Source organism: Equus quagga, chromosome 18 (assembly GCF_021613505.1).
Source record: "Equus quagga isolate Etosha38 chromosome 18, UCLA_HA_Equagga_1.0, whole genome shotgun sequence".
NCBI lineage: Eukaryota > Metazoa > Chordata > Mammalia > Perissodactyla > Equidae > Equus > Equus quagga.
This window is the reverse complement of record NC_060284.1, coordinates 46,937,226-46,963,876: the sequence shown is the minus strand read 5'-3', so window position 1 is coordinate 46,963,876 and position 26,651 is coordinate 46,937,226. Positions and strand designations below refer to the sequence as shown.

Here is a 26,651-nt window from a genome sequence, read left to right as displayed (position 1 = left end):
GATTTGCAGCTAAATGACTTTGCTACCATCTCGTGTAAAATCTTTTGGCTTTCAGAATGAGGATAAGGGATTTGAGGCCTGTATGTGTTCTGAATTTGAGTAGGTAAATCTGACTCAGAGAGAGAATTCTCTCCTGTTGGTGCTCAAAGAGTTAGTCTGCTCGTCTTTTCAAACTCTTAAGGAAGTTGGGAGCTCTACATAAATGTGCAGATGATGAGTCTAAATATTACTCTTTTCTGTACTAATTATTACTTTTTTTTCCAGAGCCTCTTCCATCTCCGACACTAAACTGTATATTGATTAATGAAACCATTATGGTCCAATGCGGGATCCCTGAAGTTTACAGCAGCCATAGAGACCTTATAACGTACTCGTGGTATTGCCCTTTAGCAGGGTGTGACGATGGCCCAGGATCACCAATATTGTATGTTAAAACGGAAAATGATCTCTCACAGGAAATACAGTGCACTATTAGCAACGCATTACTGAATAGTACATCATCACTTGTTTTGAGAACCTGTCTCCCAGCTGGTGAGTAAATAACTAAATGTGTTATGGCAGAGATGCTGCATACAAGTGGGTTCCACTGATCAGTGGTGGTTTGTGGGTTTCAAACCGCAGATATAGTGGCTAACATACATTTCACAAATTTGAAATGTAAAACGGTTACAATTTTCACACACTTCCATGATAGATACAAAACTAACATTTTTTTTTATTGAGGTTGTGATAGTTTATAACTTTGTAAAATTTCAGTTGTACATTATTATTTGTCAGTCACCATATAGGTGTGCCCCTTCAGCCTTTGTGCCCGCCCCCCACCCCGCCTCCCCCTGGTAAACACTAAACAGTTCTCTTTGTCCGTGTGTTTGTAAAACTAACATTTTTTTAGCACTTTCTGTGTCAAGCACCATTCTAACACGTGTTAATTAATTCAATCCTCACAACCCAATGAATTGGATACTAGTAATTTTCCTTATTTTATGGAGAGAAAACAAGACACAAGGCATTTAAGTTGTTCGCCCAAGGTCAACAGCTAGTAAGTGGCAGAGCCTGGTTTTGAAATCACGCCGTTTGGCTCCAGGGTCCGTGCTCTTAATTGTTCATCATACTGCCTCATAATACTCTTAATAACCATTGTGTTCTTAAAGGCTGTACGTGTGGTACACGAATGTGCATTCAAAACATTTGATGGGCTAGCACTCGATTAATAGCATGACAGTCCATCTCATCTGTGGTCTTCTTATGTTGTTTGAGTATTATCATGTACATTTGTAATTTACAATTTTTATTATCTATTTTTACATTATACTCCCAATTTGCAAACAAAAGGATCAGTGATTTGAAAGTGGTTCACAAAAACATAAAAGAAGAGATAGAAATAGTAAATACTGTAATTCACAATAATATAATTGTAAATAGTGAACAGGATTCCAAGGCAAATGGAGAATATGAGTCTCTTTGGGCTGGGGTGACATGATTCTGTGAATAAACTTTTTTTCTGAACAAGCAACTGAAACAGAAAAGGGCAATTAGTAAATATAATGAATATAAAAAACTTGAATTTTATTTGATTGGTGAACTGCTCTGCCTAGGTCTCCTGTATATTGTACTTTCTGAAACTTTTCACATGATGACATAAAGCCATTAAGGTTATTTTCAGACAAAGTAGAGTGACTTCTTGGGTAAAGAAAAGAAATATTTCCAGAAAAAGTGCAGAATGAGTTCTGATTCATAACTGATGGATTTGGTCCCTAAAGACATAGAAAAGACCAAACCCATAGAGGTGTCATTCAAAGTGGCACCATTTGCACAAGTCAAACAATTGCCAAAAACCAGCTGCAAAGTTAATGACAATTTTTATGCTTGGAGCAAACATTCCTTTATTAATTCCACTTATTGGGTGTTGCATAAACCCAAGGCATATAGTGTGCTAGTGGATAGTTGCTTTCCAGTGGGGATAGCCACAAACAAAACCAGTGTGCTTTTGGCTTTGGTGTGTGTGCAGCAAACACAACCGACAAGGAGAAAGAAGATGACCATGTACAGAAGGAACAAGCAGGGTGAAATCTTGAAAAGCTGCAGGTGTTCCAAGAGGCAAAATACTTGGAGATAATGTCTAAATAAGATCTTCTATAGAATTATATGAAATATTTTAAGAGATTTTCAAGCATTTTTGTCCTTGCACAGTTTTTGTTTAACCTCTTCCATTAAAATCGAATGCCCAAGGAAGATGCTCTTCTCTGTAGATACCATGAGAAAAGAGCATCAAGATAACATCCCTCTTGTTGACATGAAATGAGTGTTATAAATTTGAAAACAACCTTTTTTTAAATTGAGTAATTATGGTCCATCTTTCTTTGACGTTTTCCCCTAAATTGATAGTTCACATCACATTGTAGATTTTCAGCATTGGAGAGACATTGCTCGATAGTCCCTCGGTTGTTTAAGTCCTGGAGTAGTGTTGATGTTTCAGACGTACCTCTGGGGTCCCGTCCTTGGTCTCCACTAACCAAATGCTGGAAGACCTTTTTCTTTTCTGCAAATCTGGGGCCTGAACTTAATGACCTTAAGGGTTCTTTTCAACAATAGAAGTCTAAGGTGTCTTCTTCTCTGCGATGATTTTTGAATACTTTTCTTTGGAGTTGCATGTGTCATAAGGGATATAAATCCGTGAAGGTGTGACAGTTAAATACGCGATCTTACTTTTTCAAGTGTTGGTTTTTTATCCAGCCTTTCTAGTGCTTTTTCAGTGAAGCAACTCACATTGACCAGCCTGCTTTTCTTTGGGAAACTCTTCCGAATAACTGTCTAGTTTGCTCCTCTCCACCACTGTTGTCGCCTGGCTGGACTAGGATTATTTACTTTTTAAGGGTGAGGAACAGATTCAACCAGCTGGAGTAATTTCCCCAAGGTCACTTAAGTAATGGAGATAGAATTAAAATTTAGGTCTTCTGAATTCCAGAGTTTTTTTCCTGTGACACCATCCTGACTCTTTACATGTCTCCAAATAAATCAAATTAAGAAAAAATTTTGACTGATTCACAGGAATTGGCTGGTGAAAACCATACCACGTTAAGTGATAGTACAGACTGTGGGGAATTCTACAGAAGCAGGTTTCTTCAAGCAATAAATTACAAGGGGAAGAAAAAGAGGTGATGGGGAACTTAGAGGTTAAAGAGATTTAAAGACATCTCAATTAATTGCAATATATGGACTTTATTTGATCCTGATTCAAACAGAAAAAAGTAAAAAATAGGAGAAATTTAAACAGTGACTGCCTATTTGATTATATTCAACAGTTTTTTAGGTATCATAATAGCATGGTTATCTTTTACAAATAATCCTTGTCTTTTGGAAATATATACTGAAATATTTATGGCTTAAAACCTGGATTCTCTGGAGTCAAGCAGACAAGAGTCTACGTCTCTTCCTGCTTCATAGCCAGTGGGAAAGCAGAGGAGAAGGAGGATAGGGCACGGACCCTCCCTTTAAAGGCACCCCAGCATAGCTTGCGCCCCTTCCATTCACACCCCCTTGGCCAGGCTGAGTTCACAGCCACACCCAGCTGAGGGAGGCTGGGAAATGTCATCTTTGGCTGGCTGGCCACATGCCCATTTAAAACACAGGGGTTCTGTTGCCAAAGGATAAAGGAGAGATTGGATATTGGGGACAATAGTGTACCACTAAATGAATGTAACTTGTACCATTTTAAAACATATACAAAATTGAAAAAATTTAAAGAATGATATAAATAGTAAATATCATGGAGATTCTGGTGTGTTTTTTTTTTTTTTTGCCCCAATTGATCATCTTATGTACTCCCTGAATTTGGAAACTCTTGGTCTAAGTGGGAGAGTATGGTGTCTTGGACCAGAGTGATAGCAGTGGAGGTTGGGAGAAGTGGTTCAGGTTAGGATACGTTTTGAAAATAGAACCAAGAGGATTTTCTAATGGTTTGGATGGGCAATCAGGATGTCTAATAAGAAGTATCCAAATGACTTCTAGATTTCTGCCCCAAGCACCTGGATGAATGGTGTTCCTATTTATGGAGACTGGCAAGCAGGGGGACAGCAGGTATGTGGAGGAAACACGAAGTTTGGTTTGGGACATGTTGAGATACCTGTTAGATTTCAAATGGGGACATCAAGTAAGGCACTTTGATTTATGAGTCTAGGTCTCTAGTGAGTAGTTAGGGCTGGAGGTATAAATTTGGGCATAATCACAGCATAATAGGCATTTACAGCCATGGGACTAGATGAGATCACCTAGAGAGAGTAGATGTTGGAGAGAGGTGTCCTGGAACTGAGTTGTGGGGACTCCAGCATTTAGATGCTGTCAAGAGGAAGAGGATCCAGCAAAGGGGACTGAAAAAGACCACTAGGGAGATAGGAATAAAACTCCAGAATGTGGTTTCTCAGAAGCCAAGTGAAGAGGGAGTGAGCAACTGTCAACAAATGGGCAGGTCAAGAAGGAAGAACAGAATTAAGCACTTGAATTGTTGTCAGGTCCCCTAAAAATCTGCTGTCCCAAAATAATGACAGCATCTGGCATTATCCCATGGGATAAAGGTTTTTGGAAGAGACTCTATCAAGTAGCATCAGATTCAGCTGTTTAAAATTTTTTTAAAAGTATCAGTGGCTTAAAAATGTAGATTACTTCTTTTACGTTAAAAAAAAAAATTGGAGGTGGGCAGCCCTGGGCACATTGCTGCTTTACGAAGCTGTCAGAGCCCAGGTGCCGTCCGCTCCCGCAGCTCCCTGCTGGTTCAGGTGGCAGGGTCTACAAAGGGCAGAACAGTGCGCCTTACCCTTTCAGGGAGACTTCTGAGAAGTACCACATGACCCTTCCTGCCTCTCATTGCCCAACACTTTTCACATGGTCAAACCTGGCGGCAAGAAAGGCTGAGAAATTAAGCTTTTAGTGAGTGCTAGTATGCCCAGCTGAAAATATCAAGTCTCTTACTAAAGAGGGGAGAATGGATGTGGGGGGGGGGGGGGCAACTAGCAGTTTCTGGTCAGGGGACTTTCAAATCAAAACAAGAATTCCTGCCTATTTGTTCTAACCCACTTGTGTTCCTAATAAGAGGAAAGGGTATGTGTTCATATTCTCATTCATTTTCTTTCTCCCCTCCCCTCCTGTCCTCTTCCTGCACTTTTATCTGTGTTGTACTTGCTGTTAGTGACCCCTCGACCCACCTTAGTAGTGCATTGTGGTCATTTCACCATATCCTTAAGTAATCTGCCTTTGGATTTTTAGTAACTGGATAGAGACCACCTCATGAACGTACTATACTTTTCTGTTGAGGACACTTGGGTTGTTTTAGTTTTTTGGGGGGTGAAGATTGGCCCTGAGCTAACATGTGTACCGATCTTTCTCTATTCTGTATATGGGACACCACCACAGCGTGTCTTGATGAGTGGTGTGTAGGTCCACACCCAGGATCTGAACCTGAGAACCCCAGGCCACCAAAGTAGAGCGCAGGAACTCAACCACCACGCCACAGGCCGGCACCTGTTTTACCTTTTTGATGTTGTAAATAAGGCTGCAGGAAATATCTTTGTGCAATTTTTAGAGGGAGGAGAGGGGCAGATCACCGATGGTTTCTGTAAGTTAACTTCTTAGAAATGGAATTGCAGGGTCAAAGGACTAGCAGAGTTACCAAGAGCATCCACTCAGTAGGTCAATGCTAGTAGCTAATAGCTGTTTTTTTAAGCGTATTGACTCAATTAATGCTCACAACTGCCCTATGAGTCAGTCATATTTCTCAGTCCCATTACGGTTAACCCCAGGAGGAGACCGAAACACAGGTGTGAAGCACTCACCTGACACTGTCATAATGCTTCAGCGAGACTGCAGGCACCTCGCTTAGCAGTGTCTGGCTGCTGGGTGATGAGCATTGTTAAGGCTTGTTATGCTCCACTGCTGCATTGCCCTACCGAACACACGAGGCCAAGTTATGCTTCCACTGGCAGTGCCAAAAGCAAAACTTCTAGTGGAATATTTGCTTCTTTCAGGAAATAACACTGGGCCTGATATGTATCAACCCTGTGCATATAAGTTTATTTAGAAATACCATCTGTTCTCTTCATACACGGTAGTTGTGTTCTATAAAGTCACTGTAAACAAGGAATTAACGAATTCTGAACTATATAGCTCCCAGGGGAAATATAAGGTTAGGTTCCTGCCAGCCTCTGGTCACAACATTTTTGGCAAAATGTCAATACATAACCTTGTTTTATGTGTGTTTCTATTTAAAGACACCTTATCTAGTGTATATATATGTACAAATATGTTGATTCATTAACATTGAACGCATGGTCAACAGCACTGTAACCCATGCCCAAATAAAGCTCATCTAACACAGGCATTTTCTCCTCAAGGCACATTGCAGCCTTCTTGTGCTGAGGAACACTAGACGGCACTTCAGCACTATCCTTGGGGGCCATTTAAACAGTGAAATAGCCAACAAAAAGCACTGAAATGTGAAAACATGGCGCTAAATAGGACACTTGTTCATAGTATGAGAACCAAACAAGAGGGCAGAGCATTGCCTTGTCTGGCCTCAGCTGGGGACGTGGGCCTCGGGCAACTCAAATTTTTCACATTCTGCTGCGCATGTCCGCGAGACCTCGAAAGTGCTGGGAGTGTTGATTTGGGGACTACAAATAAATTTCAGCAAGTAGGTAAATTGCAAATACTGAGTCTACAAATAAGAAGGATTGACTGTATCTCTGTTTTGATCAATTCAGCTAATTCTATTTCTTGCCTTTTGTTACAGATCATTCAAGGCACAGATATGTGCTTCTTGCAGTACCACTGTTGGTAATAGTTCTAATAGTTATTCTTCTAGGAGGTATGTATACTTTCTTTTAAAAAAAAGTTTTCAAACTCAAATTGAGTTTTCAACAGCCAGAAAATGAATAGTTTGAAGATGAAAATAAAGTTTTAAATTTTAGACGTTTCCAAAGAAACAAAATCTTTTTTGTTTTACTTGTTGTCTGGGGCTACTGAGTGTGCCAGGTCCCCAAGATTCTGTATTGTCTTAAGGTAGAATGAATCCTCAGGCCATAGAGTGCTTTCTAGGTGTAGGAACACAGCCAAATATACCCGGGACTGTTCCACAGCCTTCGTTTATCTGTGATTTGCTTCAACATACAGTTATACTTCTGCTCTCTAAGCCAGATTTGCAGAAGACCCTTTGGTCTTGACTGCTGTGGTCATAATTTCCATGTATTATAGCCCAGAAGGAGGTCCCAAGTAGGAAGGTGCTTTTGTTGAGTTGGGTCACGTGGAATGGGTAAAATTTACCTAGTATTACCTGGGTTGCCTTCCTGAGCCTTCCTCAGTTGCCTGAGATCTTGAGCCAAACTAGAAAGCAACCCATATGCCCTGGAGAACTGATGACTTGTACCCAGCCTGTTCTTTCCTGATGACAAGAAACCGCTCCTCAAGTCCCAGAGGACATCAACCAGGCTGTAAACGTGAAGAGTAGATGTTCTTGAGGCCCCAACAGTTTCCATATCAGCCTTCACTGAAAGGAAATTTGCGAGACTCATTTGTCACTCCCACAGGCAATGCTAAAGGGTAAGCTTTCTGCAGGGTGACAGCATCTAGGGTCCATGTCATTTCTCACTTGTGTCTTGAACCAAGTTTGCCAACTAGATTTGAGTTTTTGAAGACCTGCACTGTTCAGTACAGTAGGCCCTAGCCACATGTAGTGGTTTAAAAATATAAAACTTAATTAATTAAACTAAAATTTAAAATTCAGTTCCTTGTTTGCACTAGCCACATAAAGCTCGTGGCTACCATAACTGGACGTCCCAGATATGAAGCAGTTCCATCATTGCAGAAAGTTCTGTTGGTCGGTGCTGACCTGGATTATTTTGGTTGTTGGCACTAGAATATGATTTCCCGAGGATACCGTTTCCATATTATAGGTTGCAAATTCCCTGAAGCTCCCTAAGTGATAGATTATGAGTCAATTGACTCTCCTCTAAGCAAGATATAAAAGTCAGCTGAAGAAAGCTTTGAGGCATCATTACCAATGAGTAAAATATTTTGGGAGCTCAAATGTTCATTTAAAAAACTTATTTTTAATCCCCAAATAGCTGTATTATAGTTAATCATCTCTTTAAGAGATTGGTCTGCAGAAACCAAAATCATTTTCCACTCAGGGTTGTGGATCTATCACCAGAACACCTGAACCAGAGAAAGGCGGCACCGAGTGCCCATACAACTCCAAAACAACTGGTTGATTTAGCTGAGAAAAAGTTAGAAAATTACTAATGCAAAAGACAGAAAATTACTCCAGTGGTCAGTGCTGGTAGCACCGTAGAACCTGAAAAAAAAAAATGCTTGTTCTTCAGCAGGCATCTCAACCCTAAAGCCATTAATTGGGAAAGTGAGGCATTATGGAGCCTTCAGAAGGGGAGAGAGTTGAATGTGGCTCCAGTGGCTGGTTGTGGTTGACAAACACCTTTACAAGCTCACTTAAACCTATGGACTAGGCTGCTGGACCACTAGTGTGGCTCCAGCTTAGGGCTGATGCCTTTTATGGGAGGAAAGTCATGCGTACATGTGTGGGAGTGGGATCTTAACGTCCAAACCTGTGCTGTCCAAAATGGCAGCCACAAGCCACATCTGGCTGTTGAACCCTTGAAATGTGGGAGTCCAAAATGAGATGGACCATAAGTATAAAATACCCACTGGATTTATAAGTATTAAAAAAAGGCATGTAGCACCTTTAAAAAACAAAATTAACAAGGAATTTATAGCAAAACCTGGTTATTACAGTGCTATAAAAAAGGCATGTAAAATATCAATGTTTATATTGATTACATGTTAAAATGATAGTATTTTTGATATGTTGGGCTAATAAAATATATTATGAAAATTAATTTCACCTATTTCTTTGTACTTTGTAATGTGGCTACTGAAAATTTAAAATTGCTTATGTGGCTCACGTTATACTCTTATTAGACAGCGCTAGTCCAAACCATTTTAGCCCTCCCTTCCTCTTTAGCCTTATGCACAGGCTGCTGCAGAAATAACCATTTTCTCAACAGTTTTTGTTTTTCTATCTTCTGATGACCAATTTTTGAACAACTCATTGGACCAACTTGGTACCCAGTATGATTTAGGCATTTAGGAGAGTAGGAAACCCCAGCTTGACAGAGCTCCAGTTGAGAGTTTTCTAGATTCAGGTCTCTGATAGGCTGTCAGTAACTCCAGATTTCAGCCTCTCTTGTCAGTTCTTTAATTGAGATAAACATTTCTTCTTTTGTAGCTTTTCAGAGATGGAGAGCAGAATGATTCAGAACCACTTAAGTTCCCTGTAGACTGTGCAATGGGTAAGTTGTAGATCGTGTACTAGAGCCGGGACAGCCCTGATGTAAAGGCCTGTTTCCTGGGGAGCCAGACGCTACTTATCTGTCTGTTGCCTTGAACAGTAATAAGTAATGTCAGCAGATATACTAACCACGGTTCATTAAGCACAGATCGTGTGCCAGGCGCCTGCTAGCTGCTTTCCATATATCATCTCCTTGAACCCTCTTGATGATACCTTGCATGAGGGTCTCATTACCACTTGCTTAGAGACAGCAGACGTGAGACTCAGAGATGTTGAGTCCCAGTGGTAGAGCTGGGATTCACGTCTAGGTCTTCAGACTCCAGGGTTATCCTGTTTGTTAACCACCACAATGTACTCCCTCCTTCTCCCATCCCAGGAAAACTGGACCAAGGACTGGGTTCTCTTCAGGAGCCGGGGTCAGAGCTGGGCCTGTAGCATGAACAAAAGATAGGACGCAAACACAGTCAACAGCAGCAAAGGCAATTAAGTAAATTGCCATAAGGAGGCTCCGGAAGACCCCCTCCTGGCAAATCCCCCTGGTGGTCAGGAGGCAGGGGCCTGGGAGCTGGGCTTTGAGGGATGAAGGGAAGAGTAAAGGCCCAGGGTGGTAAAGGGCAGGATAGAGAAGTGAGTCATCCTCTTTGGGGCAGCAAATGTTGGTGGAAGAGAGGGCAATGGGGCTAGAGGGGCAGGTTGGACCAGGCAAAGATACTGAAACAGAGTTGCCAAGAGGTTTGGGTGGCTTTTTCTGGGAAACTACTGAGGATTTTTGAGCAGAGCTATGCTTTAGAAAGGTCACTCTGCTGGCAAAACATAGGGTGAATTAATAGACAAGAGGCTGGAGATGGGGACGCTGGTTAGTGGATAAAGGAAATAATCCAGCCAAGCGGAGGAGAGGGCCCGAATCAGGGCGGCTGTGGCAGAAGTGAATATGGAGGGCTGGGTTTGGGAGAGAGTGTGGAGATCATATTAACAAAGGTTTCGGCAGAGAGTGCGGGGGCTGGTGCCAGACTCCTCAGCGTTAAATGCCAGTTCCATCCCTCCCAGGTGTCGGACAAGTCACTTAAACTGTCTGTGCCTCAGCTGTCTTGTGGAAAATGGGTATAACAATAATATAGAAATAATAATGACAGTGTCGGCAATAATAGCATAGAAATAACATGTACAGACAAGTTAATATAAGTAAAATGCCAAGAATAATGGCTGGCTCATAATAGTGCTCAACAAATCTTAGCTATTATGATTATGATTGTGATTATTCAGGAAAGAAGCCAAAAGTGACAGGAATTCTGACCGTTGGTGCCCAGGAGATGATAGCTCTGGCAGGCAGAGCAGAGGAGTCAGACAGGCTCTTGTTTGGGAAGATGAATTTGTGCTTTGGCGGGCTGAGTGTGGGCTGCAGGCACATGACTCGGGTAGGCATGTCCAGCACATAACTGAAGCAGTGGCTTTAGGAGATGGGGCTGGAGTTACACATTGGGGAGCATCTTCATCAGGACAGTAACTGGTGCCCTAAGCCTCTGAGGTCACCTAGAAAGAGAAGCCAGGGGCCCGCGGGTGGTGGGAAGAAGGGTAGGAGCCAGGATGGGAGAAGTCCAGGAGGAGAGCCAGGGTGGCGCCCTGTTAGAGCTCCCAAGGGAGGAGGCTGCGGGTTAGCTGCAGAGAGGCAAAGGAGGAGGAAGGCTGTCGAGACCTCTGGCTTTGTTAAGCGAGTTGCTGGTTTTCAACAGAGCTATTGGGTGAGAGGTTGGAGTGGGGATGAAGAAAGGATTGCTGTGCAGAAGCAAGGGCCTGGGGGAAGTGGGACCAAGGGGTGGGCTATGAGGTTTCCTTTCTCCCCAGCTACCGGACAGAACAGTGCCCAAGTTACCTGGGAAGTCAGCTGTGGCAGAAGGTGTAAGGCAAGGGATTCCAAGGGATAGCTCAGCTAACCATGCGTAGGGAACAGGCTGGGCTGGAGTGGGGAGGCTGTGAGGGGTTGGTGGGCCAGGAGGCCACGTGGAGAGGGTGGAGTGTAGTTGAGCAGCCTTCGATGAGGTGAGGCTCAGGTGTGCTAGCAGTGAAGTGGGGAGGGGTAGGAGACTGGGGCACATGGTCAGAGGTGAGGTGTTTCGGATTTGAAGCCATATGTTTGAGTGCCAGGTAAGAGCGAGATCCAAGGTGGGCCTCTGCTGAGATCCAGATGTTTACAGTGGAGGTGCGGCCATCACCAACAGTGATAGGGAACATGTTCAGGGAGGGCTGTCATCTAGGGCCACTGAGAAAGCTGATGGAGTATCCCAGGACTCATTCCTTACCTGTTCCTTTATTCATTCAACAAACATTTATGGAGATTACTCAATGTCAGGCAGTGTGTTAGCTGATGGCTTGAGATCAACGTACCCAGTGAGGCTAGACATTGTGTGGGATTCAGAGAAAGCGTATATTAGGGTCCTACCCTTGAGAAGCTTATGGTCACACTGGGGAGAGTGGACGAGTGTGCAAGAAAAAGAAGGACTTAGGCAAGAAGCATGTGGTGATGGGCCAGAATTTGTGATGTGGATGGTCAGGGCTGGACCACCAGCAAGTGGGAGGTGAGAGGCCAGAGTGATCGGGAAGACTTTGAAGGGAGCACCACGTGAGCTAGGTCTTCAAAGAGTGGAGTGGAAAAGGCACCGCAGCTGGAGAAGCAGCAGAGGCGAGGACATGGAGGGGAACCAAACCCACTGGAGTCATTTGATACAGAGATTGGCCTGCTTAGCATCAAGTTGAAGAACTGAGAAAAGACACTGAATATTTGCAAGGAATCTTTGGAAGTAGGGGCATTAAAATGTGGTGATATGGGAATAGGGAGCCATTGTAGGTTCTTGAGTAGGAGAGTTTTGCATGAAAAACACTGCTTGGGAATGATGAGTCTAGAAAGGTGAAACTGACAGCTTCGGGTGACATCCTGGGGAACAATCTGGGGAGCTTGGGGCTAGGTGTGGGAGAGGAGCCTACTTTTCTCAGTATATTTTTGTTTACTATTCATATTTAGTGTTTTGTGTGTTTCCTACCTATTTAATAATAATTTTTAAATTTAAAGAGCCCAATGTGGCTGCATTCCCTGAACTCAGTTATTAAAGGGTTGTCATATATGGTGGCAGGTAGGCGTTGGGGGAGGAGTTGGGGAGGGAACAAGTACAACCAGGAGCAAATGCAAAATTGTCACATCTCCATGAGGACAGTATCAGGAAGAGTTAGACCCAGGTGCAAATATCCGAGGACAGCCAAGTGGATTTCAGCTGTCTGAGGACAGATGGACACAATATTCCCCTTCTCACCAGACAGTTCCATTTAGGCAATTTCTGGGAGTGCTGGTCATCTTCATTTTTGGTAAATGTCTGGAAAACAGATCACGAAGTCAGCCAAACTAAAAAGGGAGCAGGGTCCCCCATTTCTCTGGGAAGAATTCTTTACAGATGGCATCTGGGCATGAAGGTGATGAAGGGGCAGCCCGAGTCCTTGGTGTGCCTGGGGCCGAGGCTGAGTGTGTGGGTGAGGAAGCCCCTGGGGAGAGGGCGGCCCAGTGGAGGGGCCGGATCCCGCCAGGCACTGCTCTCAGGAGGAGTCCCGGGCCTGCGGGTCTGGTTTGAGAAACACCGCCCACTTTGTCCCCCTCCAAAATTCACAGCACCCATCTTCGTGTTCTGTGAGGTCCTTTATAAGGCAAAGTCCTAATTCGGTTTCCTTTGCCTCACCCCTGTGGGCACAGCACTAATTTTTTTAATGAATTCTTGTTCCCAATGGAGTGCAGATATTTTGGGCCCTCGGGTCTGGTCCAGTCCAGTGCAGTCCAGTTTGGCCTGGTCTGTGGAAAAACAGATGGTGGGGAAGGCCATAGGCCAAGAAACAGAATCTCTGTTTGAAGGAGCTTCTCAGGCAAGGCTGCAGCCTTGTGTTTGGGCTGACTCCCACTGAGATGACCCGAGGTGATTTTGTCGTCACCGCAGAGGTGACCCGAAAGGAAGAGAAGTTGAAGTGGGAAGTCAGCCATCCCCACATGGTTCAGGTGGCAAAGAAGGAAGTGGCTGCTAGAGGGGTGACAGTTTACATATGTGGATTATGGTCTCAGCTCTGTTATTTGGAAATTTCAGTTCCACATAGTGGAAGAGAAGACGGGACTGTTAATGAGTGCTGTGCCCTGAAGGTGGGACACCAGCTACCATCCTGTGAGGGCTCAAGACAAATCCTCCTCCATCTCTTCTCCCTAGCACCCTTGGTTTTGATGGCTTTATTACAAAAGGGCTATTCACATTAGAACAGGAGGGTAGTTAAGACTCTTGGTCTGTAGCACAGATTGACTGCATTTTATAAGGTACTAATATGAGACTTTTTTTTTATAGGTCCAGTTTCTTGGTAATAGAAGATGAAATCCAATGTGTAGTAACTAAGTTATTTAAATATCTTTGAAAAACTGTTGGATTTACCACTCGTGTTTTACATGATCTTTGAAGAAACTTTGGAAGTGTAACTTGAAGTGTTCATCAGAGGCCAATTTTTTTTTTGCAAGAAATATCAACCGACAAAGACAAGCATTAGCTTCTGCTCTGTTACCAACACTTTATGTGACTAGGTGCTCACTTGGCTATCGATTGTTTCTTGTAAATTGTGGGTTGGCGAGATGAAGCGTTTGTACATAATTGTAAATACGTACATAAGTGACTGGGTGGTTTGGCTCTTTCTTCCTGTTAAGTTAGAAAAGTAAGAGTCACATACCTCAGGAAGTGAAGGCTTTTCACTGAAATCTGTACTCCACTTCTGTTTTGTTTTAGAGGAAAAATAATTCATTGCAGGATGGTTAGTGGAGCGAGGGAGAAGGCGGACAAAGGTGCTGTTGCTTCTTGAGTCCGTGGCTGTTGACAGGAAGGGAGAACATACGGGTCTTCTGTCGCTTTTGAAAAGACTGAATCCGCAGCATCCAGATGCAGGTGTATAACCTGGGTGGGCCAGGAGACTTACCCCGTCAAGATGTCTTAACCCACTTAGTATATTGTGTTAGTTGTCACACTGGCAGGTGAGCAGCCGAGAACTCCTCACAAACTGTAAAGTTGTGTACCAATGCAGAAGAGCGCCTCTCCTGAATCAGGAAGTGGATAGCCCCACTGTCCCCTGGGCAGCCATCAATCACAGTCAACACACAGAGGGCTTAGCTCCTGAGCCTGCACTCCTCCTGGAATTTCTGTCCCATGAGAGTCTTCAGCCTGAAAGAGGAAATAATGCTTTTTCACTCCAAGGCAGGTGTGTGAGCAAGTCCCCGTGAGACGGCTCCATCTGAGCTCTCCAGAGCTGTCAGCGAGAGTGAGGCAGGGGCCTGGGAGCCCTGAGGACTCCTGGGAAGATCCCTACTTCTCCCGAGTCCCCCTGCCTGCAGGTGGCATAGCTTCCTATCAAAGTGTGTCTCTGACGAATCTTTCAAACCTTTTATTCAGGGCCCTATAGGGAGCCTGGGACTCCTGGAACATCCTTCATCTTCCAGACTCTCGTCTCCATATACTCTGTATGGCCCTTTCCAGCCCCATCCATCCACAACAAGATTCCTAGTGTCCTCTTCTATGAACGCTCCCTTCCCTTTTCTGTGCTCACTGAAGCCTGGCTCTCCCCGAGGATGCTGCTTCCCGCAGCCTTCTCGAGGGAGAGCTGCTGCCTCTCCTGTGCCCCCTGCTGGGCCTCAGGGAGGGAGTGTGTCCTCCTTTCTCCTCTCTGCTTCCAGACCGTTGCTCCTTCCTCAGCTTTGTTGCTTATGCCAGCAGATCACCACCCCCTGACATCCCTTTTTCAGTTATCTTTGTTCCTCATTCCATGAAGATTTTAGCACTAGGTTGAAATCTGTCTCTCTTAACACTTCTCCTTTCAGAATCTGAGTATTTTCAAAACCTGCAAACCCAATACCCTGCCGTGGTCTCCCCCAGCAGCCACTGCCCTGTTCCTGCCCCTTCCGTTTCCAATACCCGCAGCCCCCATAGGCTCAGTTATAGGCATCCCCTCTCCCCTCCCTGTCTTCCCCATCATTCCCTTGAGGGCCCCAACTCCAAAAATCCTGCAGCCCTACCAGGACCTGCAAGCCAGTGATCCCACCATCTTTTCCCTGGCCCTCAACCCTTGGCATTCTCCTTCTCCTTCCTGCCTGCTTCGGATCCCCATTGTCTATCAGGATAATTATGCCTTCACCTGCACTCTTTTACCCCCTCACCTGTCATTTTCATTTGGCCAAATCCCAACCATGGTTACAGTCACCTCTACCTGTTCCCTCCCTGCACCCGAACTGCTGGACATCCCTGGAGAAAAATGCACCAGCGGTGATTGGTTTCACTTCAATGACCACAAACCTCAGATGGAGTCGGTGTTTTTCAGAGCTCTTCGTCGCATTGCCCTGGTCCGTTCACTGTCTCCTCACCTCTCTTCTTGGATCTGCAACCCTGTGTCCTCACTACCAACTGCTCACCTTACTTCCCATGTCACTGAAAGCAAGAACAGCAGAGGAGACCCCCTCGGGCTCCCCCCGAACACCTGTACACCCAGCTGTGTTGGCACTCATGGACTTTGCCTCCTGTCCTGTTACAGTGGGTGATCTCTCCTTGCTCCTTAAACCGGTTTCTCCACTTGTCTTAGTCTGCTCGGGCTGCTGTAACAAAATACCAAAGACTGGGTGGCTTAAAAAGTAGAAATTTATTTCTCACAGTTCTAGAGGCTAGAAGTCCGTGATCAAGGTGTCGGCTGATTCAGTTCCTGGTGAGGGCCCTCTTCCTGGCTTGCAGACATCGGCCTTCTCGCCATGTCCTCACATGGCAGGGAGAAGAGCTCGGTGTCTGTTCTACTTCTCATGAGGGCACCAGCCCTATTGGATTAGGGCCCCATCCTTATGACCTCGTTAACCTTTGTCACCTCCTCACAGGCCCTGTCTCCAAATACAGTCACATTGGGGTTAGAGCTTCAACGTATGAACTGTAGGGAACAAAACATTCCATTGATAACACTGCTTATGCACAGGATCTCACCTCCTCTCACCTTCTTGTCTGTCCACCTCTCCCCCATCATCAGCTTTTACCTTTCTACTGTGTCGTATGAACATATTGTCATTTCTCATCTTCAGAAAACCAAAACCTTCTTGATTCCACTTCCCTGTCCAGCTCCTGTCCCATTTCTCTGCTATCTTCTATGGAAAAGTTCCTTGAAAGAATGATCTGTACTTCCTTTTTCTGATTCTTCTCCCCTTCTTTTTTTTGTTTAGTTTTTTTTCTTGTGATGAGAACTTTTAGGATCTGCTCTCTTAGCGCCTTTCAGAAATGTAATACAGTATTGTATCTATAATGACCATGCTGTACCTTACATCCTTGTGACTTATTAATCTTGTAACTGGAAGTTTGTCCTTTTTGACCACTTTCGCTCATTTTATTTTATTATTTATTCCTTATTGTGTTTTATTGTGTAGGTTTCAGGTGCATGGCTTTATAATGTGACATCTGCATACACTACAGTCTGCTCACCACTGCAGTCCAGTTACCATCCATCGCCATACAGTTGACCCCCTTCACCCATTTCGCTCACTTCCCACCCCCTTCCCCTCTGGTGACCACTAATCTGTCCTCTGTATCTATGAGTTTGTTTTTGTTTTATTTTGTTTTTTCATTTGTTTTGGTTTTTTTAATCTTCTGTATATGAGTGAAATCATACGGTATTTGACTTTCTCCAGCTATCTTATTGTCCTTAGCATAATACCCTCAAGGTCCATCCCTGTTTTCAAAAATGGGAAGATTTCATCTTTCTTTTATGGCTGAGTAGTATTCCATTGTCTATATATACCACAGCTGCTTTATCCATCCATCCATCAGTAGACATTTAGGTTGTTTCCATATCTTGGCTATTATAAATAATGCTGCAGCGAACATGGGGGTGCTTCCATTCTTTACGGAAATCACTTCAGTCAGGCTTTCACCCCCACTACTTGTCAAGGTTAGCATGACTCCCTCATTATAATATCCGATGGTTAGTACTCAGGCCTTGTCTTACTCTGTTTATAAGCAGCGCTTAATGCGGTGGAGGGCCTCACACATAATTATTTAATGGTTTGTGGGTGCTACGTGCCACAGGGTAAGTGAGATGAAGAAAGCTCAGTATGACAGGGCAAGAAGCCCTGTGAGCACTTGTGATGAATGTGCTAAGTCCTAAAATAGAAGTATATGCAAAGAACTAAGGAATTATGCTCATATGACCCAGCGATTCCACTCCTAGGTATATACCCAAGAGAAATAAAAACATATGTCCACACAAAAACTTGTACATGAATGTTCATAGCAACATTATTCCTAATAGCCAAATAGTGGAAACCATCCAAGTGCCTACCAACTGATGAACAGGTAAATAAACTGTGGTATATCCATACAATGGAATAGTATTAAGCTATAAAAAGTAATGAAGGTCTGGGGCTGGCCCCGTGGCCGAGTGGTTAAGTTCGCGCGCTCCGCTGCAGGCGGCCCAGTGTTTCGTCGGTTCGAATCCTGGGCACGGACATGGCACCACTCGTCAGACCACGCTGAGGCAGCGTCCCACATGCTACAACTAGAGGAACCCACAACGAAGAATACACAACTATGTACCGGGGGGCTTTGGGGAGAAAAAGGAAAAAATAAAAAATCTTTAAAAAAAAAAAAAAAAAAAAAAAAAGTAATGAAGGTCTGATACATGCTACAACATGGATGAACATTTAAAATGCTAAGCAAAAGAAGCCATGCAAAAGAGACCTCATGTTATGTAACTGCATTTATACAAAATGTCCAGAATGGGCAAGTCTATAGAGACAAAAGGTAGATAGGTAGTTGTGTAGGGCCGGGAGGAGGATGTTGGGGGTAGAGGGTAAGGGTGTGACTCTAATGAGTCCAAGGTTTCTTTTGGGGATGATGAAAATGTTCTAAAAGTGTTGTAACTGTACAACTCTGTGAATGACTAAAACCTTTGAATTGCACACTTTGAATGGCTGGATTGTATAGTATGTGAATTATGTCCTAATAAAACTGTTATTAAAAAAAAAAAAAAGAACTGAGGAATTAGAGGAGGGGCCAGGCCTTTTCCAACTGGGAAAGTTGGAGCCCCCGTCCTGAAGCAGGCCCTCCCCGTCAGCTTCTTCAGCCAGGCTGAGCTCTGTGGTGGCTGAAAGGCTATGCAGGTGACCACCCTCCCCTCAGGACCCCACTACAGTTCTCCCCTCTGCTGGTGGCTGAAAGTGACGAGGGCACAGAGCAGTGTTCTATTTGGAGTCTGAGCAGAGGACAACAATGTCTGTAGCCTTAGACACCAGCCAGTGAGTCTATGAAAGCCTCTTAAACCAGAGTTCAACTCAGAATTTTGACACAGATCGTCCCACTGTTTCTCCTCCCTGCCAGACTTAGCCATGCTCTGCCCAGTGTGCAAGTCCCCTGGCCATCTGTCTTCTGTGCTCCCATTCCTGTACTGCCCCGTGCTTCCTGTCCTGCTCCTCCTTCTGGGGATGTCCTCTTCCAAAGCCAATGGGACCCCCTTTGCACAGTCAGCAATCTACCCTCCACCCTCAACCCTCAGCCTCATCTCTGTGTTTTAGTACCTATCTCTCTGCATCCCTTGGTGCTTGTCAAGGATTCTGTCTCCACTAGCAGCCCTCTCCAAGGGTCAGGCAGGCGCTATTGCACTATTGCTCTCCTTGTTTCATAAATGAGGAAACAGGCACTTGTCCAAAGTCAGTCAGTCATAAGTGGCAGAACCAGGATTCAAACCCCCAGGCAGTGTGGGCCCAGAGGCCTCCTGAGCACCAAGCTTTACTATGGGAAGACAGATGCATGCAGTCAATCTTCCACGTAGAGGTGGGAGCCCTTTGAAACTCTTCTCCAAGTTTTGTTTTCTGTTTGCTCCAAGAAAGCATTTATTCTTAGTTGAGGCATTCTCTAGAGAGAGGGCTTACTTTTAACCATCTATGTTGACCATGTAGCAAAGTGCTACGTGATGTATTATAAACTGAAAGATATAATCCTCCACGCCTCCTGACTCCCAGGCCCACTCGGAACTCTTGGTGTTTCAGTCACAGGATGATTGACAGTCACATAATCAGAGAGCTGGTTGTGACCTGTCAGGCCAGCTACCCACTCACCAATTCACAGCACATAAGTGAAGTTCTACCTCTCGTAACTGACTCACCGTGTCACGTGACCCTGTGCACTCTCTCTGTGGGACATGCTGACTGCTGCTCCCTCCCGGTGGGCACACTGATGCCAGGCTGCCACATAAAACTGTGTCTACCTGTTGACGTGAATGTCACCTACAGTGAAATGTGTTTGTGCCCGAGCCTTATGCCTCTTGTGCCTCAATAAATATCAAATAAACTGGGGAAAATGTGAATGTAAAAGTAAGAGAATTACTGTTTCTGTAAGAACCAAGTTGACAGTTTTGGAAAGACTTAATCAAGGAGAGATCTGAAAAGATTGTTGTTCTCCTGGGTGTAGGCAAGACAATTGAGAAGATTAGGGGGAGCGTCTCTAAGAGGCTCCTGTACTGAACTTGTTTGGCAAGTGTCTTAAGTTCTCACTTCACTCCACAGAAGCTGAACTTAGAAACTATAGACAATGCATTAAGGGTGTGCTTTTTTACAAAAGACAGGTGAGGCAGAACTCCAAAAAATAGACATTCTCAATGAAGAGATCTTGGCTCTGTCAAATTATTGGTGAAGGAATGTACATTTGTATGTTTTAGGTTAACAAAAATGTTGAAGATGGGTATATATAATGTAAAATTTTCTTCTTATGTCTACTCGTGGACTTTTACATTAGTGCATAAATGTGATTCTGTTATAAATATTATTTTAATTTCAATGCAGTCTTTTTTTTTTTTCCTTCTGAGTGGATCCTCCCTTACTTTCTCTCACCCCCTCTCCTACCACATGACTGTCCATCCCCTAAAACCAGATGCCAGCTGGGTCTGAGCCTGCCATGTTTTCCTCCATGCTCATGTGTGTGGGCTCACATACACCGTGAGGGCGGCGTCATGGGGATTATTTCCTCTTAAAAATGCGGTAATTTTATACCCAATTTCCTGTACTTTGCTTTTTCTCATCAATTGTTCATGGTAATCCCTATGAGTCACCTGATATAGCTCCAATTTAATTCTTTTTAACGGCCGCAGAGTATTCCCTGGCATGTCATAATATATTCAGTAGTTCCCCCTTTTGAAGGACGTCTGCATCGTTTCTAGGTTTTGTTCGTTTCCCACCACAAACAACAATTCGTTATACATCCTTGTGCATATATCCACACATTCTGGTATTTTTACTTCCATGGGGTAGATTCCCGGGAGTGGAACTGCTACTTCAAGAGGTATATGTATTTTTAATTTTGATTTTAGTAGTGTTGTCATATTGCTTTCCAAAAGGCTATGCCATCCCAGAGCAATGATGAAAGTAACCTTTTCTCTGCATCCCCACTAGCAATAGGTATTATCAGTTTTTTAAAGGTTTGGTCATTCTGGGGGCCGGCCCCGTGGACAACTGGTTAAGTTCGCGCACTCCGCTGTGGTGGCCCAGGGCTTCGCTGGTTCAGATCCTGGGCGCAGACATGGCATCGCTCATCAGGCCATGCTGAGGTGGCGTCCCACGTGCCACAACTAGGAGGACCCACGACTAAAATATACAACTATGTACTGGGGGAATTTGGGGAGAAAAAGCAGAAAGAACAAAAAAAAAAGATTGGCAACAGTTGTTAGCTCAGGTACCAATCTTTAAAAAAGAAAAAAATTTGGTCATTCTGATAGAAGTAAAGATGTATCTCATTGCTACTTAAATTTACGTTTCCCTGATTACTAGAGTCTGAAATCATTTCCTATGTTTTTTGATCATCTAGACTTGCTCTCTGTGAATCGCCTATTTGCATTCTTTGCAAATTTTCCTTCTTTTTTTAAAAAAAATCATTGCTTCAATTAATTTTTGCAGCTAGTCTATCATTTTCCATCCCCTGTCCCATTGGATAAGACTGAAAGATGTTATAAATGTTGATGTGTTGTATCATAAATCATTTGAAATGAACTGAGGAAATGAAAGCTGCCAAGGCTTTGAAAAAAATGATTCATTTTTAACCATTCTAACATTCTAACCTAAAAGAAGAGATTAGAACCAAAATCAAAAGGAAGGGGGGAATAAGAAACCAGGATGCTTGAGAAGATAGAAATGATATATCTTGTGGTTCTCAAGTTGATTTGTGGAGAGAAAACACAGTACAGAAAAGTCAAGTCTCAGGAGGGCCACACATTCACACGTGCACGCACGCACACACTGCTGTCCACTGACCATTTACTGTGTGCCAGTCACGGTGCTGAGTGCGTTGCCTGCTCTCTTCTCTGGGAGGTAGGTAGTACTGTGTTCCCGTATATAGAGATGGGAAACAGAGGCTCATAGCAGTGTAGGAACATGGCTAGCTAGTAAGCGGCAGACCAGGAGTTAGACCCCAAGCCCTTAGCTGGTGGGTGACTGGGCCTGAGAACTCTCCAGGAGCAAATGTGTGGACAAAGCTGGCACTGAGGAGCTCGGGCCCAGGCTCGGGTTCCCAGCTGGGCCTGGGAAGGGGTTACAAGGCAAGTGAGGAGAAGTCAAAAAAAGTCGAAGCCGGGGTTGGGTGGTTTCCTGAGGAACTGGTGTGGTCAGAGAGGCCTTTGGGGGAAGTTTCAACCTGTAAGGCTGTTCGGGGTGCTGAGGGGTGGCAGGCGCCAGAACACTGCCCCCGGATGAAGTGACTCACTCACCCTGATGTCACACCGCACCCTCGGCGGGGAATCACGGTGAAATAAGTGTCACAGCAAGTTGAAGGAAGTGCACCGTGACGAGCTCAGTCCCTGGAGAGAAGGAACAGCCTTGTTAACCCTGAATTCACAAACGCTTTGACTCTAGGCCCTCCCCGCCTCAGCCTCCGGGTGACAAGACCCCTGAAGACAACAGACTTAGGGGACTGGAGGAGCCACACTCTGAGACCCGGCGAGTGGGGTGAGGAAGGATTCTGTGGTGGCAGGGGCCACGAGGTGCCCGCCTGGCCTGCTGTATGACCTCCGTGGAAGGTCATGGGAGTGAGGGCAGCTCCCTGAGCCTGCTCCCAACTGCAAAATAAGGATAATGATGCTCACCCCGCGCGCCTCACAGGGGCTGAGTGACATCGTTGTAAAACAGGGAGGCACTGTAGAAATAGTACCATTTGCGAGGGGTTGGAGGGGCACTGACAGAAAAGCCATGAGGACCCATAGGAAGCCCTCGAGAGGACCCCTCATCCCCGGGGCCTGGTGACGCTGGTTCTGTTCCAGAAAGAAGGTGACAGGACCTCGCTCTAGGGCTCCCCCCACCTCTGAGAATATGGGGATGTTAAATAAGACCGTATATAAAACAACAAGGATTCCTAGAGCAAGCCCCAAACTAATCCTCTCCCGATGGAATTCCCCACCGGAGCGTCTGCCCCTGAGGTATCTCTGGGAATCTGTGAAAAGAGGATTTGGGGTTGAATTCAGCAGACAGAGGTTCGAATCTCAGTTCTCCCATTTATGAGCAGAAGCCAACCCCAGACCTTGGCATACAATAGAAAAGCACTACCTGTTCCATGTGGCTGTTGTGAATGCTATGTATGAAGAATAGTGCGGAACACATTTGGTGCTGGATAAATACTGGATGAATTTGAATTCACCAGTGAACTCCATTCTCCCCTTTGTTGTTCCCCTCCGCGGTGGGAGGAGGGGAAAGGCGAGTGGAGGAGGACAGAGGATTTATGGGAACTCGCAGGGCTGTGCTGTGTGCTCTCTCTATGGAAACGCGTCGACGCTCCCAGCCACCCTGTGAGGGGTGCAATATTATCCTTCTTTCACACATGAGGCATCTGGTGCCCAGAGAGGGGAATTTGTCTCCCCAAGGTCTCACCTTTTGAACCTAGGCCTGACATCAAAATCCATGCCCTTTATATAATCCAACACCCACAATCTATTCAAATCTACAATTATTTTTCTCAGTGACAACGTGAGAGAATCTCAAGGTACAAAATACACGCTGACGAGAGAAGTTTCAAACACAACCTCATATCATTCGATTGCTCTGCTGTCACCTGCTGAGTCATCTTTTGGAGGACTCTCCGTCACCGCTGTCCTTTTTCTTATCTCCCTCTGCCTGCACCCCCAGGCCTAGGTTGGAGAAGCATAAAACCAGAGTACAAGAGACTGCAGAGACCATCCACTCCAGCCCCTCCCTCTGGAGGGGAGGAAACTGAATTCTAGAACATCAAGTGCCCAAAGTCGCCCGGTTCGAGGCCTGAGCTCCTAAGTGCCAGCCCACGCTCTTTCCTGAGTCCCCCGCCTCCCTGGGAGGCACAGGCTACTCCTCTTCCTCTCTGTGACCCTTTCTAGAAGCAGGTGTCAGAGACATAACATTAAGGACAGGGGCACAGAACTGCATTTTCCTTTGAACTGGACAGTTGGTCCACTGGACCGCCACTTTCTTCTTCCAGATCTAGGACATTTGATTGCTAAGAAATTGTTTCCATAGAAAGTGGAATTGAAAAATCCTTTTGCTAAAAAGCCAGAGGAAGGAAGCGTGCAGCCTGGAGAAACAGGACACTGCACCGAGCTCCAAGCTTATAATCGAGGTGCTGGGCTGCCTGGGCCCCAGTTCCTTCCCCAGTCCCCCAGGTCAGAGCTCTGCCATCAGGCTGCTGGCTCCTGCACTCGTGCTTCCCGCCCACCAACCAGCCCTTCTTCCTTGGGTCCTCAGCCCCTGCTCCCTGAACCTTCCACCATGAGTGTTCATTCCAGCTCCCTCTAGCTCTCTCCTTATGCTTCTTATGTTGATCGCTCATATTCTATCCTTTCATAAGGTCCTGAGCATTCTATTCTTTTTCGAGGCTGTGCTGCATCTTGGATTAAGAAGTTGCTTGGGAATCTGACACACTGGCTTTGAAACCAATTCTTCCACTGACTAGCTGTGTCACTCAGGGGCTCAGTCTCTGGACCTGTGTCCTCATCTGTAAATGGGGAGAATAATGTGTCTTTGGTAGGTCTCACATCAGACTCAGCCAAATAGTGTCCCTTAAAGGGTTTTGCACATTGTGAGGGCACAACAGATGGTCGCTCTTCTAGCAGGTGGATTATTTCAGGTCTTACACTCCTGCTAAGTCCAGCTGTAGTGACCCAGGAGTCCACCTGGATGTGACCCAGAGGTCTGTCCTGATATTGCCAGCAGCTCTCTGCCCCTGCGTGTGGCAGAGGGACCCTGCTACAGCCCAATTCTACTGCACCATCTCTGTCTGGAGCCAGATTGGGCATGCCTCCAAAGCCCTAATAATTTTCAGGGCGCAATTATTCAAGAGAGCCCAGAGGCTCACAGAGGCCCCAGAGGAAAGCATGATAGAGCAGAAAAGAAACGTGCCTTGGAAACTTGAGTCCAACTTTCTGCTGTGTCACTAACTCTATGTCCTTGGGCAAGCCATTTAGGTTCTTGCTATTTCAACTGTAGAAAAGTATTAGAAATTCTTCCCTTCCCTACTTCCCTGGCCACCACTTTCCTTTAACAAATATGAATTAGGCATCTAGGCCTAATAGAAACAGATAAAACCCCTCCATGATGGCGTCATTGAACTCATCTCTGGTGAGGCACAGATCTGTTCAATAGACAAGCGCAGAATTCCGCTGGTGAGGGGTCTCCATGGAGAGGTTCTGGTGCGCATGCGTCTAACGGTGCGATTCGACCTCGTCAGAGAGGCCAGCGAATGTTTCTGATGAAGCCAGAACACACGGAACAGAGATCTGAAGGACAAGGAGGCATCACTGGGTAAGACGGGTTGGAAGAGATTCCAGGCAGAGGACAGGGCCAGTGTAAAGACCAGTACTAGGAGGGGACGGGGAGTGTTGGAGGAACTGGAAGAAGAGCACTGGGAATGTGGGGTGGAGAGTGTGTTAGCGGGGTGTCTGAAGGGGACAGAAGACGTAGGGCTATTTAGGCCTTGCTCAGGATTTTGTCTCCTAAGAGCAGTGGGAAGCCCTGGAATGGTTTTAAAAGGAGAAGATGGACACTCAATAGGTAGTTGTCAGAAGAATGAACGAGCCCATTAGCACCTTCTCTCCCCGTTCATTTATCAGAGTAAGTTGTCGGTCATTTAGCAAGAGCTTGAAAACTTGGGACATAGCAGAGGATGTTTTGATAGCCAAGGGCATAGGGGAAAATCTGGAAGGTGAAGTGATGCCTGAGTTGAGGCCTAGACACTATGTCACAGCAGGGTCCCTGGGCCCCTTGGGGAAGCTCAGGGCACTGGGCACATGGCATCAGGAGTCCTGAGGAAGAGAAGGGTACTATTCCAGTGTCTTTAACACCAAAGATACTTAGCCTACTGCATAACTGGGATCAGCCATTCTTGAATACATTACGGGTGGGAAAAGAGGAAAACCTGGGGATCGTTTGGGGCCTTTACTGAGCCAGTCACACCCCCTAATCCAATGGGAGGAGCCCATTATCTGACAAGGTAAATGCATGTGCCCATAACTAAAATTCAGTTCAACCCTGTGGCTCATAGAGATATTTCATGTCACTGTAAGCTGACTTCCCACTCTCTCGTGGAATTAAATCCAGGTCTGCCTGCCTGCCTGACCACAGCTGGTAACTGCATGGCACAGATACTTGCTGTTGGGTCACAGGCAAGTTGCTTAAGGATGGTGAACCCCAATTTCTGCATCTGTGAGTTGGAATAATGATACCTATTTCACTAGGTTAAATGAGAGAATGTATGTACCATGCTTGGTATATTGTCTGGTCTTGTGGCAGCAGCTATTATTATGGCAATTATTCTGTATGTGTGATAAAGCTTCGATAGGGGCTAGCAAGGTAATATAATCAACAGCAGGGCAGGCAATAAGAGACTATAGGGAGTGGTGGGGACTGTGGCAAACTGGAGAATCCTTGCCTGCTCAAAGAGGGGCACAGCTCCTCAGCTTCAGCCACTGACTGCTGGGTGAGAACTCAGAACAAGTGTTGTCTGACTTTTCCAGAAATGCTAGGAATCCTAATTTATAATGGTGGTATTCAAGTCAAATAAAAACCCACAAAAAATAACAAGCAAAACTAACAGCATTCTGGGACACACCAAATAAGTCCTGGAACAAAGCTGGACTAAGGACGCTAAAACAAATCTTCACAAAGGCCAGCTGTTCTCAGGGGTCAGATTTGCCCATAAATAGGACTCTAAAAGCCCAGGAAAGGCCGTGAAGGCAGGCCCTAGGGAAGCTGTGAAATGGCAGCATTGTTAGCACATGC

At 45.1% G+C, this 26,651-nt stretch overlaps 1 protein-coding gene and 1 long non-coding RNA gene across 2 annotated transcripts in view; both read left to right on the top strand.

The window, feature by feature from the left end:
- The window catches only part of CD58 (CD58 molecule), a 34,808-nt gene extending 20,773 nt beyond the window's left edge, over window positions 1–14,035 (top strand). The window contains exons 3-6 of the mRNA XM_046645365.1: window positions 265–531; window positions 6,782–6,856; window positions 9,290–9,353; window positions 13,717–14,035. Of these exons, the coding sequence (XP_046501321.1) occupies window positions 265–531; window positions 6,782–6,856; window positions 9,290–9,315 (368 nt within the window). The 3' untranslated portion in view covers window positions 9,316–9,353; window positions 13,717–14,035. The remainder of the gene's footprint in view (window positions 1–264; window positions 532–6,781; window positions 6,857–9,289; window positions 9,354–13,716) is intronic.
- A 3,093-nt stretch (window positions 14,036–17,128) lies between these two features.
- LOC124230096 (uncharacterized) lies at window positions 17,129–18,403 on the top strand. Its single transcript, XR_006886065.1, has 2 exons — window positions 17,129–17,788; window positions 18,044–18,403. It is a non-coding gene; the product is annotated as an uncharacterized LOC124230096 (long non-coding RNA).
- The last annotated feature ends 8,248 nt before the right edge of the window (window positions 18,404–26,651 follow it).